This window comes from Chaetodon auriga, chromosome 16, assembly GCF_051107435.1.
Source record: "Chaetodon auriga isolate fChaAug3 chromosome 16, fChaAug3.hap1, whole genome shotgun sequence".
Classification (NCBI taxonomy): Eukaryota; Metazoa; Chordata; class Actinopteri; order Chaetodontiformes; family Chaetodontidae; genus Chaetodon; species Chaetodon auriga.
The window spans coordinates 16532829-16551307 of NC_135089.1; the positions used below are offsets into that span (position 1 = coordinate 16532829).

General features: G+C 44.6%; 1 protein-coding gene across 1 annotated transcript; it reads left to right on the plus strand.

The window, feature by feature from the left end:
* The first annotated feature begins 12826 nt into the window (after nucleotides 1–12826).
* On the plus strand, nucleotides 12827–17248 carry actb2 (actin, beta 2). The gene is made up of 6 exons (XM_076753330.1): nucleotides 12827–12931; nucleotides 14426–14555; nucleotides 14939–15178; nucleotides 15597–16035; nucleotides 16145–16326; nucleotides 16439–17248. The coding sequence occupies exons 2-6, from the start codon at nucleotides 14433–14435 to the stop codon at nucleotides 16580–16582; spliced, it is 1128 nt and encodes a 375-aa protein (XP_076609445.1). The 5' UTR covers nucleotides 12827–12931; nucleotides 14426–14432; the 3' UTR covers nucleotides 16583–17248.
* The last annotated feature ends 1231 nt before the right edge of the window (nucleotides 17249–18479 follow it).

Below are 18479 nucleotides of genomic sequence, written 5' to 3' on the forward strand. Positions count from 1 at the left end.
CATAAAGAGCTTTTACAGTTGCTTATACTGGATGTCTTCCCTGCACATCGGCACACTCACAGCTGAAAGTTGTGTATCTTGGTTGTGCTGGATCTGGCTACACACTTGTGTGTGTGTCTGTGTGTGCGTCTGTGTTTGTGCATAGTTATGCAACAGCGCAAGGAAAATGTGGTGCCTCTTGACCTACATTTTAGGGTTTGACTCTGTCTCACTGCTTAGGGAATCCCACATCATTAGCTGTAACACAGTCACACACACACACACATGCACTTACAGTATACAAGCACACACGCAGACACACACACACACACACACACACACACACACACACACACACACACACACACACACACATGCACAAACATCCTCTGCACATGCATCCTTTCTTTCTCTCCCGACCGTTTCTTTCCTTATATCCTCTTCCAATGAAACATACGTTTTGCCGGTTCTTTAAAAACAAAGGGTTTCCACTTTAACCCCTTGACAGGAGGTGAATATGTGAACACAGCGAGGGGGGGGGAACAGCAGCGTAACTAGGCCAAAGCTTTGTGGAAATCTCGTGGTCAATGTCACAATGCCGAGAGAGAAGAGAAGGTGCAGAGATGAGGGAAGGAAGGAGGGTGGGGTGTTTTATTTGGACACACTGCCAAACAGGCTTGTTAACCCACCCACACACACAAATGGTGGAGTTAATTGCCAGTCCAGAGGAGCATACCGATGTCTAGGAGATGACAAGGACAGAGTTAAATGAATGAATGGAGGGAGTGCATCGGATAGAAAATGAGAAAAAAAAGAAGAAGGAATCCAGGCTGGTCTGTGTTCTCGAGGAGGACCATCAGCTGTTACATCACCTCCTGTTTCCTCTGGGATGTGTGTGTCGGGCTGGTGGAGGCAGGAGGGCCGAGGCCAGGGGGAGAGACAGGGCTCTGGGTTGTTGGAGAGGGAGGAGGAGTGGGGAAGAGCAATGCCTGAGTCAGAGAAGGATCATGAATGGATCCAGTCCTCTTCTAACTCTGTGAGGCTCCTCTCTTTCTGTATTCACTGCCCCGTGCTCTCATCTCTCTTCCCTTCTCTCTGTGTCTCTTTTCCCCTTTCTTATAAAAGCCTGGGGGTGGAGATGAGGTGGAGGTCATGTACATAGAAGACTTTGGGATCCCATGACTTCTCTTCTAGCACCACCAACAAGTCAGTTTTCTCTTATCCACTGAAACATCTTAACATCTGATATATCCACACTCCCTTCAGGATGCATTGTGATATCTCTGGTAATTCCTTAGAGGACTAGTGTGTAGGATTTAGTGGCATCTAGCAGTGAGGCTGCAGATTGCAATCAACTGGATGTCTCACCTCACCCCTCCCCTTATGAGCATGTAGGGGAACCTCCAACAGCAGGGATCAACATTTATGCAGCACTGATATGAAAATTCTCAACTCAGGAAAATTTAAATGACTAAAACAGGAACTCTCTTTTGCTCTTGGTCCAGTTTGGAAAAAACAGAAATGATGTGCTGATGACAACTGAACAGCCTCACCAGGCTGTTGCCCAAAGTTTCCGGTCCTCATGACTAACATGCACACTGCAACAGATCAAAGGAACGATGGTACAAACAGCCTCAGTCTACCCAGATATGGCCTCCCAGTGCCACTGTCTGAGCTTGTGTAGTAATGTTGTCTGTGTCTATACCTGCCAACTGTTAACCTTATATGGTGTCCTGTAGTGAATAAAAAGGAAGTTCCTCTCTGCGTGTAGTAAAAAATAGGTGACAGCGTTGTGTGGTTTCAGTCAGTGGCTATAGGAGGCAGCACAGAGCAGCCTCAGCTGCAGGCCACAGAGTGGCTCAGCTTTAGGAAGTGGTGTGAGTGCTGATTTTCATTTCTACATCTATCATTACACATAAGACACACAAAAAATATAGCATTGTTTAATGTAGAATCTAACTCACACACGCACACACATACCCTTGTTCATTTTTTGTCTAAGAAGGAAATTGGAACGTCCTCCTCTGCAGTTTCCAGTTACTGAAACATAACTGAAAGAGAAGTGAAATCTCCAGAGCTGTGAATTCCCCTGTAATCACACACACACACACACACACACACACACACACACTCAGACACCCCCCCCACACACACACACACACACACACACACACACACACAGTCATAGGAGGGCACATGCACTCTGCAAAAAGACACAGATACACTGTTCATCACTTACACGTTGATACATATATGGAAGTGCTGTAGGTCCTTGCAAATAGGAGCACACACTTAATGAGGCAAACACACACACACACACACACACACACACACACACACACATACATGCACAGACACATAATTTCACAGTCCTTTGGGGGTGAAGCTGATTTCCTTGAGACAGCATCCCATGTGACCACTCTTGCATTCCTCAGATTGTTGTCATGTGACAAACTTAAATATCTCCTTTTATGGACGTCAACGTTAACAGGAGGGCGTGGTCTCACTAATACACTCCCAGGTCAACAAATACACACACACACACACACACACACACACACACACACACACAAAGAATGCACAGCGTACACCCTAACACCTCACATACTGCTGTCAGCTCAAACACAAACAAACCCAACAGACAAAGAAAAACTGGATGAAGAGGTTGTGAAATCAGACTGGCAGCACTGTCACCGTCCTCTCAGTCACAGGTACAACCAGACTCTGGCAGACTGTGAGTTTCAGATCAACTGCTGCATGACACGACGTTTGGATCGCAATACTGTATCTGCTATTACAGGAAAACAGTTTAGCTTTTAGATTGACGTCAATGTTGCACTGGAAGGGGAGGTAGGAATGATGCTTAAGTAACTGAAACTGGCAGAAGACATAAAGAACCATTACAGTAACAGGGATGCTAATAGTAAAACAGAGATACTGTGGGGAAGCACACAGTAAGCTCAGCAGGGTGGATGCTCACCAGTGGGGGCTGTTAAAATTCATTCAATTCAAGATCATTGAGGTTGTAGTTCTGTCACTGAAAATCTTGGGCAATTTCAATTTAGCATGACCTGTGCTGATAGCCTCATCATTTAACAACACCAAGGCACATTCCTCCAAGGATCTCGGCCTATGCTAAGGTTGATAGCACAGTTTATTAGTATTTCATCATAATCAGGCTTCACTGTGTTCTCCCTATGTCAGCATATCATACAGCTATGTATTTGTTGGCTGGTAACAAGGCTGCAGACAGGCTGTTAAAAAATGTGGAGGGCCCCCCCTTTCATATATCTTACGTTAAACGGGTAGATAACAAATTCACTGCTGAGAGCTACATGCAAAGATTGATGTAGCAGCCAGTTACTTAGCATAAAATCTGGTGCAATGATAATCCAGACTCTCTCAAGGAATCTTTTCGTCACCGTCAGGTTGCCAAATATCCCTGTTTAGAGTCATTGAGCGAAGCTAAGCTAACTGTCTGCTGGCTCCAGCTTTTGAACACCTTCACAGGAAGGCATCCTTATACCTGACAAGGAAACTTCCCTGAACTACAACGTAAACGACTACTGGTATCTCCCCATCCTCTCCATATTGCCAGACATAAAATTTCAGGGAGGAGGGGCCCAAAACCTTTGCTTATTCTCCTAAAAGTACTGAAATTGACAAAACTGACCAGCACATGTGCATGTTTGATCATCAGCTCCCTAAAGGTTGCTGAAACCGAGCTCTCTCCCTTCATGTCTCGCTCTGGCACATTACATCATACTGAACTCATATAACAATCTGCTGCACAACAGCAACACGTACTGCTGCTGCATAGCTCAGAGTGGACTTTGACCGTCCCTCAGCTGTAAAGTAAAGCCAGTGTGCTGCACTAAGCTGAAAGACTGCTGCCATGAGTGATTAAGAGGCTCCCAGTCACACACTCCGAGCATGCTAATAAGTACAGCAGGTACTACAAATGAGTGACTGACTCTATACACGTTTTTGAATGTGCTAATCGGGAAACGTGCAAAATCAGGAAGGGAGAGAGGATGATGAATGAGAAGTGCACAGAGAGAGAGCAGAGAATTATGTCAAAAATGAAGAGATGACACATTGTAAACTGACGAGAAAAGATGGAGAAGGGATTGAAGGAAAGGTGTGGCAATTTCTTATGAATTCTCCATAGGCTGCACATTCTCTACTGCCGGTCTCTGAGAACCGGTTCTCTACTTCCTCTTTACCCCACTTCCTGCCTCTGCTGCTGGCCTATGCCCTTATATGGCAGCCGCCACCAGCCAATGAGCGCAGAGCAGGCAGCTCATTCAAACAGCGAGTGTGAGAGACGAGAAGGGTGGGAACTGCAAACAGAAATGAACTGCATCGCACCATACAAACAATATAGCCCACTGGCACACACACACACACACACAAACACACACACATACACACAAACCTGCCTGCTGGCTTAAAACAAAAAAGAGGTGCTACAATACAACAAAGCAAAGCAACGCATGCAAACTTTACTCAGCATTTCAGGGGCACTGGGTGCACGCTGCAGCACCGCAATGAAGTTGTTTTTTGGTGGCAAATGGAGAGGGTGGGCTCTCAGTTACTATGCAGGGGAGAGGAGAGGAGGGGAGAGGAGGAGATAGATGTCTAGAGCTGAGAGGAGGATGTGGACAGAGGTATGATTTGGGACACTGCTATGATTCCTCTTATAATAAACACTTTAATCAGCGGTTGACAAATGATTGATGTCTGTCAGAATAACATAAAGACAGAGACAGGAAGAGAATGGCAGAGACCGATACAAAGATATGAAGAGAAGGAAATAAGAGCCAAAACAGGGAGGCACGACAGGCTGTAATGTTATGTAAGGAACGTCCAAACAGAGCTGACTGCCAAGGACTGCAGACCAAAGTGCATGGGCGTGTGTGTAGGTGGCTGACCTCTCTCACTGCGCTTGAGCTAAAGCTGAGGGGGCAGCGATGGAATAAGGAAGATCAGGAAGTAAAAGCAGGGCCAGGGCCAGTCCAGAGGCTCAAAATTCTGCAAATGAGCCAATCAGAAGGCTGGCAGCTTGTGAAATGAGCCAATCTGAGAAGAGGAGAGCTCCCAGCAGACAGAGACAGATGGCCGAGGATGATAAGCCTCCCTGGGTTCACCACCATGCAGGGGGTGAATAAGGAGTATGTGTGTGTGTGTGTGTGTGTGTGTGTGTGTGTGTGTGTGTGTGTGTGTGTGTGTGTGTGTGTGTGTGTGCGCACGTGCACGTCAGTGGGAGAATTAGATACAGAGATAGATAAGTCTGTCACTCTTCTTAGCTTGAGTAGTAAAGATGAAGATCCAGTTTATATATTACTCCCATTTTGCACAAACTCCATACAAAAACACATGTATTCTGTAACATTTTCCCTGTGTGGACCTTGTTTCAAACCCAAGAGTGTGTCATCATGTATGCAATTCCGTCTTTGCATGCAGTACACACATCAGCATGTCTTCACATGCCGCTTTGGGTAAGGTAATAGAGGCTGTCATCAGCCTCTGGCGTGCATGACACCTGAATGAAACCTGCCTTAAAAGGCACCCCAGCTGCTACTTTGGGCCAATAAGAGAAGAGAACACTAAGAGGAAATGAGGTGGGTGCACAGGAAGGGGAAGACAAGAAGAAGAGAGGACAGAGGGCCTGGTGTGTGTTCATGAGCCTTCAGCACTATGTGTGGTTATGACATTAGTTCAGCCACAATAAAGAAGCTCCTTTCTCTGACAAATAAGTAGGAAAACTAGGTTATACACTTCAAGCTCTTTATCACATTTACCTACATTAAGCACACGATTTTCAAAGAGCAGGGAGATTCACCAAAGCAGCCTTAGCCTTTGATAGATTATTAGCGCAAGACATTTGTGTGTAGCCGCCGCAAATAAATCACATTTGTTTTAAAGCTGTGTGCCAGTAGCTGGAGTGAGACCAAAAAGAGCTGTGGCATGGAATGAAAAGAGGAAGTGCCGAACCTGTAATTCAGCTAAAATGTGTTTGCATCCTTGCAAACAGTATGTGACTCGTAATCTGAACTATTTGTTGTGCTGCTGTGGATGAACTTGTCACGCACAGAAAAGAGGTGTGGCTGATTTGTCGCATTTCAGAGAATACCAATGAGTTATATGTTGAGTAAAGTTTGAATGACAAGAAGATACTGATCAGGATGCCATGATGGGTGTGGCCTATAAACTCTGCCTGTGTGTGCGTGTGTGTGTGTGTGTGTGTAAGAAGTGGGGGTTGGAGTTAAGGATCCATTTGGGCCGTAAATGGGAAGCTAATCCAATCGAAGCACGAACAGACCAGCTGGCAGGCACAATACACACTCACACATACACACACACAGACACACAGCTGGTAACTGGCCCGTGCCTTGGAGTCAGACTGTCACCACGGCGACCCACGGATCAATGACACTGCAGACGACCAATCTATTGGCTGTATCATGGGAGAGGGTGCTGTAGAGAGGAAGGGGGGAGAGAGGCAGGAAGGGGGTGAGGGGAGAGCGGTGAATAGGGCTTCCCTCTCTGAAACTATGACCAGTCACAGATGGCAAACAATTGGTCAGCCAGTCACTTTTCAACAGGCTACAAAGACAAGAGAGAAGAGAAGAAGAGAAGAGAAGGAGATGGTGTGAGGAAAGAGGAGAGACGATGGACAGAAAGAAAGAGAGGAGGAGGAGAGGAAAAGTTTGCTGCTGATAGACAAGAGTTTGAGTTACTGCATCAAAAGCTAAATATATTCTTAAAGCAAAGGTTCTGCATTTTGGGAGATATGAGAGTTAGATGACAACAATGACATCACTCCCAGATATGTCTATTAAATATATGAAGCTATAGCCAGCAGCTGGTTAGCTTAGCAAACCTCAAAGACTGGAAATAGTGGGAAACAGCTAGCCTGGCCCTGTCCAGAGGTAACAAACTCTTCCCTGGCTTTGAAACTTAAATCAATCAAAATTCAGCATCCCATGTCAGTGAGCATCCATGCTGCTGAAGCATCCCTTACCAACACGCTGACCGCTGAGCTTACTAAGTTTCATGAACATAGTGACATCATTTCAAACCTCTGTTTACATTGTACCATCGGTGATGATCTGAAAGTTAGACTGTTTGTCGGTTAAACATTAACAGCCAGTTAGCTTAACTTAGCATGAACACTGAGAACAGGGAGAAACAGCTACAAAGTACACCAGCTTTGTCAAATTTGTTTCACGTGACAACACTTAAGTGTAGAAATGACAAGATGCCATTTTACAGGGATTATGTGTCAGACTGCTGCTTGACTCTGAGCATCTAACCCTCTGCAAGAAGCTTAATTTGTATATTTCACAAACTACCAAAGTATTCTTTCAGACTTCTTAGCTACAAGTCTCAAGGAGAGATTTCCAACACTGCTGAATCCAGTTTGACCTGCATGTTTATACACGCAATTACAAACCACGCAGTGAAGCAAGAGTGAAACTCCAGTGGGTGACACACAAGATGCATTTCCAACATGACATTATGTGTTTCCCATCATCTTCCTCTTCCCTCTCTGTCTACAGCTTTACTCCACTTAGATGCCATTTGATGGTTTTATCCCTTGCTCTCATCTCACCCTCATTGTTTCCTATCCCTCTTCTGAAGTCTGCATGTCCAGGTCTTGGCTTTCAACCTCACTCAAGGCTAATTGCTCCTAATGTTTTTTGAATTGAGCTGCTGCCTTGCAGTCTAGTTGCAGCTAGACTCAAGGCAGCAGATGTTTAGCTCTGTTTGTATGTGTATGTGTGGATAATAGATAAAGTATTCATGTCCACCCCCTATGGCCAGCTTTACCCATTAGCAAAAGGCCTTTCATGGTTTCCTCTGCCCTCCCCCGCAAACGCCCACATGCCCTTGTTTACAGCCTCAGCTACCCAGTGCCATGGGTACAAAATATCAAATTCTCCTCATGTTAAGAACTACAGGAAGAGGAAGACAAGGAGACACCATAAATGTAGATCGAGATGAGAGGAGGTAGTGGGAGTGAATTAGTCAATGATGGCCTTCTTAGGTTGAGAGCAAAGACTTGTGGCATCTTTACTCATTAGAGGAACAGGAAACCATGGTGGGATGGGTTTAGTTACGTAGGGAGTGGTAACGCTGCAGAACAGACTGTTTGTGAGCTGGCTGGATGGCTGCTTACCTTATTTGAAGAAAAAAACCTGAGTTAATGACGTCACATGAAGGTGTCACAATAGCTTCAATTCACTGGTAAACACTGAGACTAGACAGGCACGAATGCACGCTCAAAGATACAAACATGAATACTTAACAGGTGTGTGTGCGCGTGTGTGTTATGTCATTAAAACAGGAATTTATTTCATATAGTTGAGAGGTCGGCAGGGTGAAGGCTGTTATTTGACCTTCAGAATACACACACACACACACACACCCCATCGGACACACATGCATGCACTCACTCAGATCATACATCCATGCAAGGCTTATCAGTCAGCTCGGCATTACTCATTTGCATTCTTGCGCTGTCATCAAAGATAGCATTTATTTATGAGAGCTGTTGTCATTTAAAGCACTTTAACCTTTGAATCACACAGACACATATAAACACACGTGCTGCTGTGGTCAGTGGTTTACTGATTGACTCGTCACGTGGCAATGGTGATGCCTGACTTCAATGGGAACAAGGCAAAAAGTCAGCATGGCCACCTGTCACTTAGTTGTGCAACAGAAATCAAGGCTGCTGCAGGTGCTGAACACATGACTTAATAAGCGATAGCTGCAGTGTACTTCAACAGCTGGGCAGATGACTTCGGGGACACTTGTGGTTAGATTTATTCCCGAATAAACATGCCATTACTGAAATAGTTTGACATTTTGGGACACTGCGTTCTTGCCAAGAGTTAAGGTTCATACCACCCTCATGTCTGTACAGTAGATATGAAGCTACAGCCAGCACCAGGTTAGCTTTGCTTGGCATAAAGACCAGAAGCAGGGAGAGAAAGTTAGCCTGACTGTCTAATAGAAATAAAGTCTGCCTACTAAAAAACCTGTCTGACTCCTTTGGTCGCCTGGCAACTGGTCTTGTCCAAGAAATAGTTCAACACATAGCCTCTCTTAAAATGGCAAATTGTCTTTTATACACAAGACATAACATGTTACTTTGTGACCTTTTGAGCTGTTCATAGGTGGATTTTGTTGCCTTTGGACTGAGCCAGGCTAAGTGTTTCCCCCTGCTTCCACTGTTTGTGCTAAGCTAACGTCAGCTGCTGCCTCCAGTGACAAATTTACCAGATAGAGGGACAAAATGGAGACAGAGTATACTTACTGGGAGGAAAGAAGATGAATTATTTAAATAAGGGAATAAATGATTAGATCATGGAAAACACTTGTGGTCATGCTGCCGAAGTTGTTTTACCAACAAAAGCTGTCTGTGCAGTGTGGCCTTCGGATGCGAAGGTTGCTAGAGGAGTCGGGCTGACAAGGAAGTGAAGCCTAAAACCAGATCCAGAAGATTTGCCCCACCAGAGTACTGTGGTTTACAACTTCAATCCACGTCAGTACAACCAACCACAGATATGTGTAAACTGTGATGTGAGGCTGGACCTCGGCCTCTTGTATGCCACACAGAAAAAAGATGACGAGCACTGAAAAGAAGCTAAACAATTCACCTGGCTGAAAACCTTTGTACCACCTGACTCTGGCCCCTCACTGGTTTCCACTAGTGGCCGCTTGGTCAAGCTGCTGAATATCCTTTATGTAAGAACATACAGACAAGGTGTTTTTGCCAAAGGGCACAGGACTTGTACAGCTAAATTACAGTCATTTTCAGGAGCTCCATAACTCTCCACCACTCTAAATGGCAGGTTTAAGCCCAGAATTTCCACTTGTTGCTCTCGTTAAGGAGTCACTTAGTTTGACAAGTGGTCTATTTAGATAACCACAACTCATGGTAATAGTCATTATACACAACAACTCAAGTGCCTGTGTATAAACTGCTGTCTGGGGGAAAAATCCTCAGAAAAATTCATTAGGTGGCTCTATTGCATTAAGCGACTTGGCACCAAGGTCCAGGTTCAGAGAGGCTGCATTTCACTGACACCCAGGATGTAAACACAGACACACGCACACTGTTATGACACATGAGAGGAGTCTTCCCAGGACGGTATTCCAAGCACTTGGATAGTAGAAATTCCCACTGAAGAGTGTTGACAACATACCACTTAACCAGAGACTTCTCACTTACTACCAGTGGTCCACATACACACACACACACGAGTAAATGCATGTCCAAAGTCCTGCTCACCTAAGCTGACTGACAACTGGTTTAACACTGTGAAAAAGACACTTGAACTGTTTGTTCACTGTTTATTCAGGAATAAACAAACAAGAATATGTAATGTCATTTAACCTGATTCAAAGCAGGCTGGACCGGAACAATGACACACTCACTAATGTGCTGTAAGTGCAAACGTATACACACACGTGCACGCACACACACACACACACACACACAACACTGTGGACTTGAGAGGCACTCCCTTGAGGTCAGATTGGATATTTCCCAGCCAATCCCTGTTTACACCATTACAGCGTCAACATAGCGATGCAGTCCTCATCACCCAGACACACCTTTTTTTACGCCCCCTCGTCGCAGAAACGTACCTGTATCATGAATCTAAATGAACAGGTGAGTTTCAGGGTGACATAGGTGAGACAGGGACAAACAAGGTTTGAGAGTTGACCTTTAATGATGAGATTTACGGTCTGTAAATCAATAAGTGGGCCCGTAGACCTTTGATCCCCTTAAACACTCTTCCTTCCATCTGTAAAACCCTCTAACCTCGTCTATATGAAACTGCACAGAGAGTCTTTCACAAAAGTCAGAACTCTGTGAATTGACAGGTCTAGCTCTGATTTTTCTCTTTTATCAAATGTTTTTCACCACCGGATAGTTATTTATGTCCGGGAGCAGGGCTAGACTTAAACCGTGTTTGTAAAAATGGCTTGTAAGAACTGAAATGTGGCGATGACCCCTTCAGAATCTGCAGGGTTAGAGGGAACTTACACAATTCATCTTTATAAAAACAGTGCTGTTTCACGCTGCATGGTCACGGAGTTGTCGCGAACAAAAAGACCATGTGATGGCAATAATGTCAATTAACTATGCAGCATGAATGACAACATCAAAGATAAGAAAAACAGAAAAACAGATACATGAGACTTGATGCAACTGAGAGAGGAAGGGGGGAAGTGGTAAAGGAGGAAGAGATGAAATTGCCTCAGTGGCCACAGCTACAGCTTTAAATGGCACTGAGGCCATCTAGCATTCTACCAACGTATACACTCATGATTTAGGAGCACAAAATGAATAAAAGTGTGTGCTGGATGTAATATATTAAGCGGAATATGGATCAGAGAAGGATGCAGGACAGAGGGGGGAAGAAATTCACAAAAATGAATGACGAGAAGTGCTTAAAAGTGGGGCAGTTCATGATAAGACTATGGTCTGATGGTGTATGGAGCATTAATGTGGCTGTGAATCAGGGAAGGAAAATTTATTAGCCTGTAGGTCCATGCCAGTCTAAAATGTAAGTCTGAGATAGTGTCACATGGGCCTCATTAGTCAGGATGTGAATGAGGCAGAGAGTGAAAGCCTCTAAAATTTCCACCCTTACGGCAATGCAGTGGATCAGGAAGTGGAACTAGGAGCAATGTGTGTCTGTGTTTCATTTAACAAAGGTGAATAAGAGTCGGTTAAAAAAAAGAGGTTTGATTGATAAAGCTGGACTGCTGATGGTCCGTCTGATAGAGGGTCTTGGCATTTCCTGCTTCATAGTGGATGAAAATGACACCTTGGTGTTTTCTACATGATTGAAAGGCAGCTGAAACAGCAACTGAAAACCCTCAGGGTACTTTCACTCAGTGTGTGTTTTGGTGGATTTTTTGTCTAATTTTCACAAGGAATATTGTCTAAGGGGTGTCATTTAACCCTCATTTTAACACCTACATCGAGTGTGGCATTCAGTCTGAGAATGCTAACAAATCCTATCCTGTCCTGAAAATGACACACCTTTGTCAAGCCGTTGTACCTCAGGCAGACAGAACAAGCAGGCAGTGACAGGATATTCAGGAGGAGCCAAAGCCATGTAGCCACAAAGCACAAATACTTGATCAATAAAAGAACATCAGCAAGCAATTTGGGGAAAGGGTGGCCTACATAAGTGGTCATTCCCCGGCCTGTGGCAGGGTAGCTCCACCACCCTGTGTGTGTTATGTATGTCATGTGTTTGACAAAGTGATGCAGAGGCTGTGAGTCGAACTGAGCTTACAGTCGCTTTTCAAAGTGGACAGCAACATCAGCATCACCTCCACCCGCTGGAATGTCTGAAATACAAAATAGTGTCAGGTTAATCCTAAGAGAATAACCGGCAGCGAGGACAGTCTTTGATAACAGCCTTGGGCCCTTGCAGCCTTCACTGGGAGGAGTCCTGGGTGACAAGATCTTTCAATTATCATATAACTCTGTGCTAAACTTCTTAAGCAAGCGCAGGGAGGATATTTTATGAAAGTTTACACATCATTTAACCGGTATATAAAACAGTATATCAAGAGATTAAGCTTACTAGGCCTCACAACATCAATCCCTTCCCTTTTATTTTCTCCAATCCTTTGCTATTATCGCCTCCCTCTCTCTCTCTCTCCCTCAAATCGCGAGCGCCCAGTGCACCACAGTGTGCACGCGACGTGCCCCAGTGCATGACGCTGGACCAATCAGAGGGCGCAATTCCGAAAGTTTACCTTTTATGGCTAGAGCCGGGCAACTGACGAAGTATAAAAAGCATGCGCCCACAGCTAGCGGATTCACTCTGAGCGCCGTTACACGCAGCTTGTGCGGGATATCATTTGCCTGAAACCGGTTCCCTTAAAGCGAAAAGCCCCCCACCCAAAGGTAAGTAGCCAGAAAACTTTTACACATTTCTAATTTTAGGATAATATTTAAGTAAACAATGTGCTGATTTGTTATTTCAATGCAATTGTTTATGAAATTTGTCATTATGAAAGCAAAAGATGGCAAGGAACCACGAGGTTCTTTGTCCCGGCGTCCACTATTGTACTAATTTAACTTGACGAAAAAAAAGTCTAATTATGATAGAAACGAGTGTCTGTCTTTTGCGTTTTTAATGTTTGCAGTGGTAACAGTGGTAGCGGATAGAGACCGTTGTACTTGCGACTCACAGGTGCTTTTGGATGTAGCCGGCTTATGGTTAATGATACCTTGATAACGGTCCGTCTCAAACGGACTTTGTCATTGTGTAGTTGTGCAACATTTGCTGTATTCCAGGCTTTCCGTATGTCTCTTCCTCAGCAGGTTGGTTTGAAAGAGGCTTTTGAGTTGAGGTCGTCTGGATTCCGGCTGCTCCCTTTGTGCGCCCGATGCGGCGGGGTGTGACCTACTTTAGCATATTAGCATAGCCACATCATGCTAACACCGCCCTTCAGACTTGCAACACGAGCAATTTTTATCAATAGTTTTTTTTGTTTGTTCGTTTGTTTTTTTCAATGGACACTTGTGTTCACTTTTTGGAGTGATTAAATTTAACATTTTAATTGGAATAATTTGTATTTAAAGGCTTCGTCCAAACAGGGAAGGGCCAAGAATATGAGGCCTGCAAAAAACATTAATTAACTGAATAGACCTGTCTTGCCATGAATTCATGCGCTGCCAGCCGGCACATGAGGAAAAGGGGAAATTGCGAATGACAAATCCTCCAGTCTTAGAAAAGGCGTGGCCTTCAGGAAATAGAGCATCAGTCAAGGACTTGTGACCCATTCATGAGTCAGTATGAGTTCATTATGCAACTTGATTTCTTTAATTAAAGCCAGCCTATAAAGTTTGGTGACGGGGCTTTTTTTTAATTATTATTTTTTATTTTATTATAAAGTTGAACTGTTAGTAACATATGTAGTCGTGTGTCAGAGTGACTGTAGGTAATGAATGAAGCGGTTGAAGTTGAGTATGACGCAGTGATATTGAAGCGAAGCTTCCTGGTCGGTATTAAAACCAGTATGATGAAGCAACAATGGGAGGGGCAGAAGGAAGTTAACCGTAGTGAACCGGAGGGAGTGGTCGCGCGGCGCCGGGTATGATAATGTCGAATGTTCCTTTTTCTTGATGTGCTCTGTCGCTCTGGCCGCGCGCCATGGCGCCGGTAGCCGCAAAGCTGCTGAAAACCGAACCATGTCCTTATATGGTAATAACAGAATGCAGCGCCACTTCCTTTTGTCTGGCTCGGTCGGAATGTAGGGCAAGGGCGCCACCCAGCGGCTGATCTCATGAACTGCCTCTAGTTGGTTAATAGGAAGTGAGAGCACGAAGTGAGGTGGCGTCGTTGGGAGGTGGATGTGAGACTTGAATACTTATCTATCTTCTTCCTCTTAACAGTTCAGCCATGGAAGATGAAATCGCCGCACTGGTTGTTGACAACGGATCCGGTATGTGCAAAGCCGGATTCGCCGGAGACGATGCCCCTCGTGCTGTCTTCCCCTCCATCGTTGGTCGCCCCAGGCATCAGGTGAGTTGATCTCCAGCAGAATGCAGTCAAACACTTTCTTATTAGATTTAATGAGTTGTTTAATATATATACACTTACTGTTCCAATTAAGCAGTTTGAATTGTAGGTATCCTTAATTGTGTGTATATGTGTATATATATTCTTTTTTTATTTATTTTTTTTCTCTTAAGCCAGCTCAAATGGCTTCAGTTTGTTCAAATGACATTTGACAAACTACACAAATTTTATACACTGCCATTATGACACTGTAGTGGAAGGCCCTTTGAGATTGTTACTCTGAATATCACCTGGACCAAGTACCTGTAGTCAAAATGTTGGCCTGTAACTAGTTTTGCATCTTTTGCTAAACTTGTGTTTAACATGCTTTCTGATCTCTCATTCAGGGCGTGATGGTGGGTATGGGCCAGAAGGACAGCTACGTTGGTGATGAAGCCCAGAGCAAGAGAGGTATCCTGACCCTGAAGTACCCCATCGAGCACGGTATTGTGACAAACTGGGATGACATGGAGAAGATCTGGCATCACACCTTCTACAATGAGCTGAGAGTTGCCCCTGAGGAGCACCCTGTCCTGCTCACAGAGGCCCCCTTGAACCCCAAAGCCAACAGGGAGAAGATGACCCAGGTATACACCCCTACTTGTACACATGCAGAGTTTAGCATATCCAGTTTAGCCAGATGGCATATTACAGTATTGACTGGTCTAAACTAGTACCTCATTTCCTTAGTCTCCTCCTCCATTCCATTCTCACTTGCTCATTCCTCCCCTCTCCTCCAGGCCTTATCTCCTATAAGATGATCTATCATCAACAGGTCTCTTGACTGTGTGTCTTTATCTGCACTTGTGTCTGTTTAGCTGAGTCAGTAGATCAGCACCTAATAGACATGTGACATGCACAAGTGTGAAGGGATGTTGACTTTCTGCACCTTTTTTCTACTAACTTCAGTCTTAGCCTCACTCTAATGCATGTAGTGAGTGCAGTGGCCACAAGTTAAAGACTTTTTGGTGTGACTGAAAATACTAAAATGTTCTCTCCTTGCAGATCATGTTCGAGACCTTCAACACCCCCGCCATGTACGTTGCCATCCAGGCTGTGCTGTCCCTGTATGCCTCTGGTCGTACCACTGGTATCGTCATGGACTCCGGTGATGGTGTGACCCACACAGTGCCCATCTATGAGGGCTACGCCCTGCCCCACGCCATCCTGCGTCTGGACTTGGCCGGCCGCGACCTCACAGACTACCTCATGAAGATCCTGACAGAGCGTGGCTACTCCTTCACCACCACAGCCGAGAGGGAAATTGTGCGTGACATCAAGGAGAAGCTGTGCTACGTCGCCCTGGACTTCGAGCAGGAGATGGGCACTGCTGCCTCCTCCTCCTCCCTGGAGAAGAGTTATGAGCTGCCTGACGGACAGGTCATCACCATCGGCAATGAGAGGTTCCGTTGCCCAGAGGCCCTCTTCCAGCCTTCCTTCCTCGGTATGTTTCCTAACTTAAGCTTACCGTGCAATGAATGCTAGAACACACTGAAGCCTTATGGCTGCCCTGCACTTCAGCTTGTTAACAAGTCTCTTGTATCTGCTCTCAGGTATGGAGTCCTGCGGAATCCACGAGACCACCTACAACAGCATCATGAAGTGTGACGTCGACATCCGTAAGGACCTGTATGCCAACACCGTGCTGTCTGGAGGTACCACCATGTACCCCGGCATTGCCGACAGGATGCAGAAGGAGATCACATCCCTGGCTCCATCCACCATGAAGATCAAGGTGAGTTGACTTGCTGTAGAGCCACCAGAGTGGCTTTTTGACATGTTTTATTAAATGGCTTACTTGAAGAAAATGCCTTGGTATCCTAATGGTTTGTCTTGTCTGCCTACAGATCATTGCCCCACCTGAGCGTAAATACTCTGTCTGGATCGGAGGCTCCATCCTGGCCTCTCTGTCCACCTTCCAGCAGATGTGGATCAGCAAGCAGGAGTACGATGAGTCCGGCCCCTCCATCGTCCACCGCAAATGCTTCTAAACAGACTGTTCCTCCTCCCCCCTCCCCAACCAAACACCCAACAACTTCAGCTCTGTGCAAAACAACCACACACCACACATTTCTCATACACACTCAGGCGCAGAGCCTAGATGACCAACTCATTGGCATGGCTTCAGTTATTTTTGGCGCTTGACTCAGGATTTTAAAAAACTGGAACGATGGAGACAGTGATGTTTTTGGCTAGGTTTAAAAAAAGAAAAGCACCCCAGGGTTCTGCAGTTGCATCTGGGGACTTAAAAATGTACATTTTGTTTTCTTTGAGTCATTCCAAATGTTTGTTAACTGCATTGTTCAGACACATGATTCCAAATGTTAACTGCATTGTTCAGACACGTATTCGCCTCTGTGAAGGCTGCCCAGTGGTTGGCGCATACTTAAACATGGTTGTAGTATCGCTTGTATGTAAATTATGTCTGGGTTTTTTGTACTTTCAGCCTTAAAAATATCTTGGTCCTGTTAATTTTTTTGTTTTTGTTATGCAAAACCCAGTCGTGACCTCTTCTTCCCCCTGTTGGAGGTTTCATCCCCGGGGTGGTGGGGCAAGGGGTCTCGAAGTGATGGGGTAACATGGGGTGCCAGACCGGTGGGGCCAACCTGTACACTGACTAAACAATCCCAATAAAGTGCACATGTGTTCCGACATGATGTCTGACTCTTGTCCTCCTTTTGAAGATATTTGGTTGTTTTCCTGGAGAATGACAGGACATGGTTCATGTTGAAAAATGGTTTAAGAGTTTGTACAACAAAAGTGAAAAAACATGACAGCTTCTAACTTGATTAGAAGCACCAGACATTCAAACTGGTATTTAATGCATGTCTCATTTACACACTAGACCTTTATCATTTTTGATCAACAAGTTCAGTCTGTCCTGGAAGAAATTAGAAGTTTTCTTGAACACTTAAAATCCTTCAGTAACTTATCAAGATAAAGCAGCTAATGAGTGAGCATAATATTAGCACTTAAATCTGAGTGCCAACAAGTCAATGATGGCTTAAAACAAACAAAAAAAAAGGCCATCAGCAGCTGCTCAGTGCTAACCAATTTGTGTGTGTGAGCCATGATGTCTTGAGAAATTTGTCAGAGCACAACTATATGATGAGCCAGAAATTGGCTTCCACCTAATCTATACAATTCTCATGTTCATGTAGACACCATCCCAGGCAGAAAGACACTCATGTTCACAAACATGCAGTAGATCAGACCGCTGACTGTTTGCCTGCAGCACTTGTCTCATCTGTACAGGCCTTCCTCAGTCCCAGCAGTGAGGGATTCCTGGATGTTTACTGTCTGAAACAGGATGACATAACCTCTAGTTTAGACAAGTCATTACATGAAGGTGTGCTTGTAAACCTGGGACAATTTGATAACACCAGCAATTCTGTCTGAGTTACATTCAAATAGCAGCAATATAAATCCTGGATTACATGAGAGAAAAAAGCTAAAGCTTGTCAGAAATGACTTCATACGCTAACATACATTATATTTAAACTGGAAATCTGACCCAGAATACAGCATTTTCTGATACTGGAGCAGACCAGGATCAGTTCCTGATTACTGTTTGATGATATAATGTCTCAGATAACGCAGGGTGTTTGAAAGCACCTGACCAGTCCCATTAAGACAGCCAGTCAATATACACTCCCCACTTCACCCAGTCCACTGAATAATGATGTTATCTCATATATTTGTATAACAAATATAAAAATAGTGCATTTTATGAAGCTCATATTTGGTCATTTCATTAAATATAATGCAAATATATTTTGTATAAGCAATCAATACTTTTCCTGTGTAGGCAGCAGGGATAAAAGATTTCTGTCTTATCTGTTCACATTTATCTGTGTCAGGGTTTATGCTGACCATATTTCCTGCAGT

Coding starts and splice junctions, on each gene's coding strand:
- actb2 (XM_076753330.1), top strand. CDS start 14,433: ATGGAAGATGAAATCGCCGCACTGGTTGTTGACAACGGATCCGGTATG. Junction 16,036..16,144: donor CTTCCAGCCTTCCTTCCTCG/GTATGTTTCCTA, acceptor ATCTGCTCTCAG/GTATGGAGTCCTGCGGAATC. Junction 16,327..16,438: donor CATCCACCATGAAGATCAAG/GTGAGTTGACTT, acceptor GTCTGCCTACAG/ATCATTGCCCCACCTGAGCG.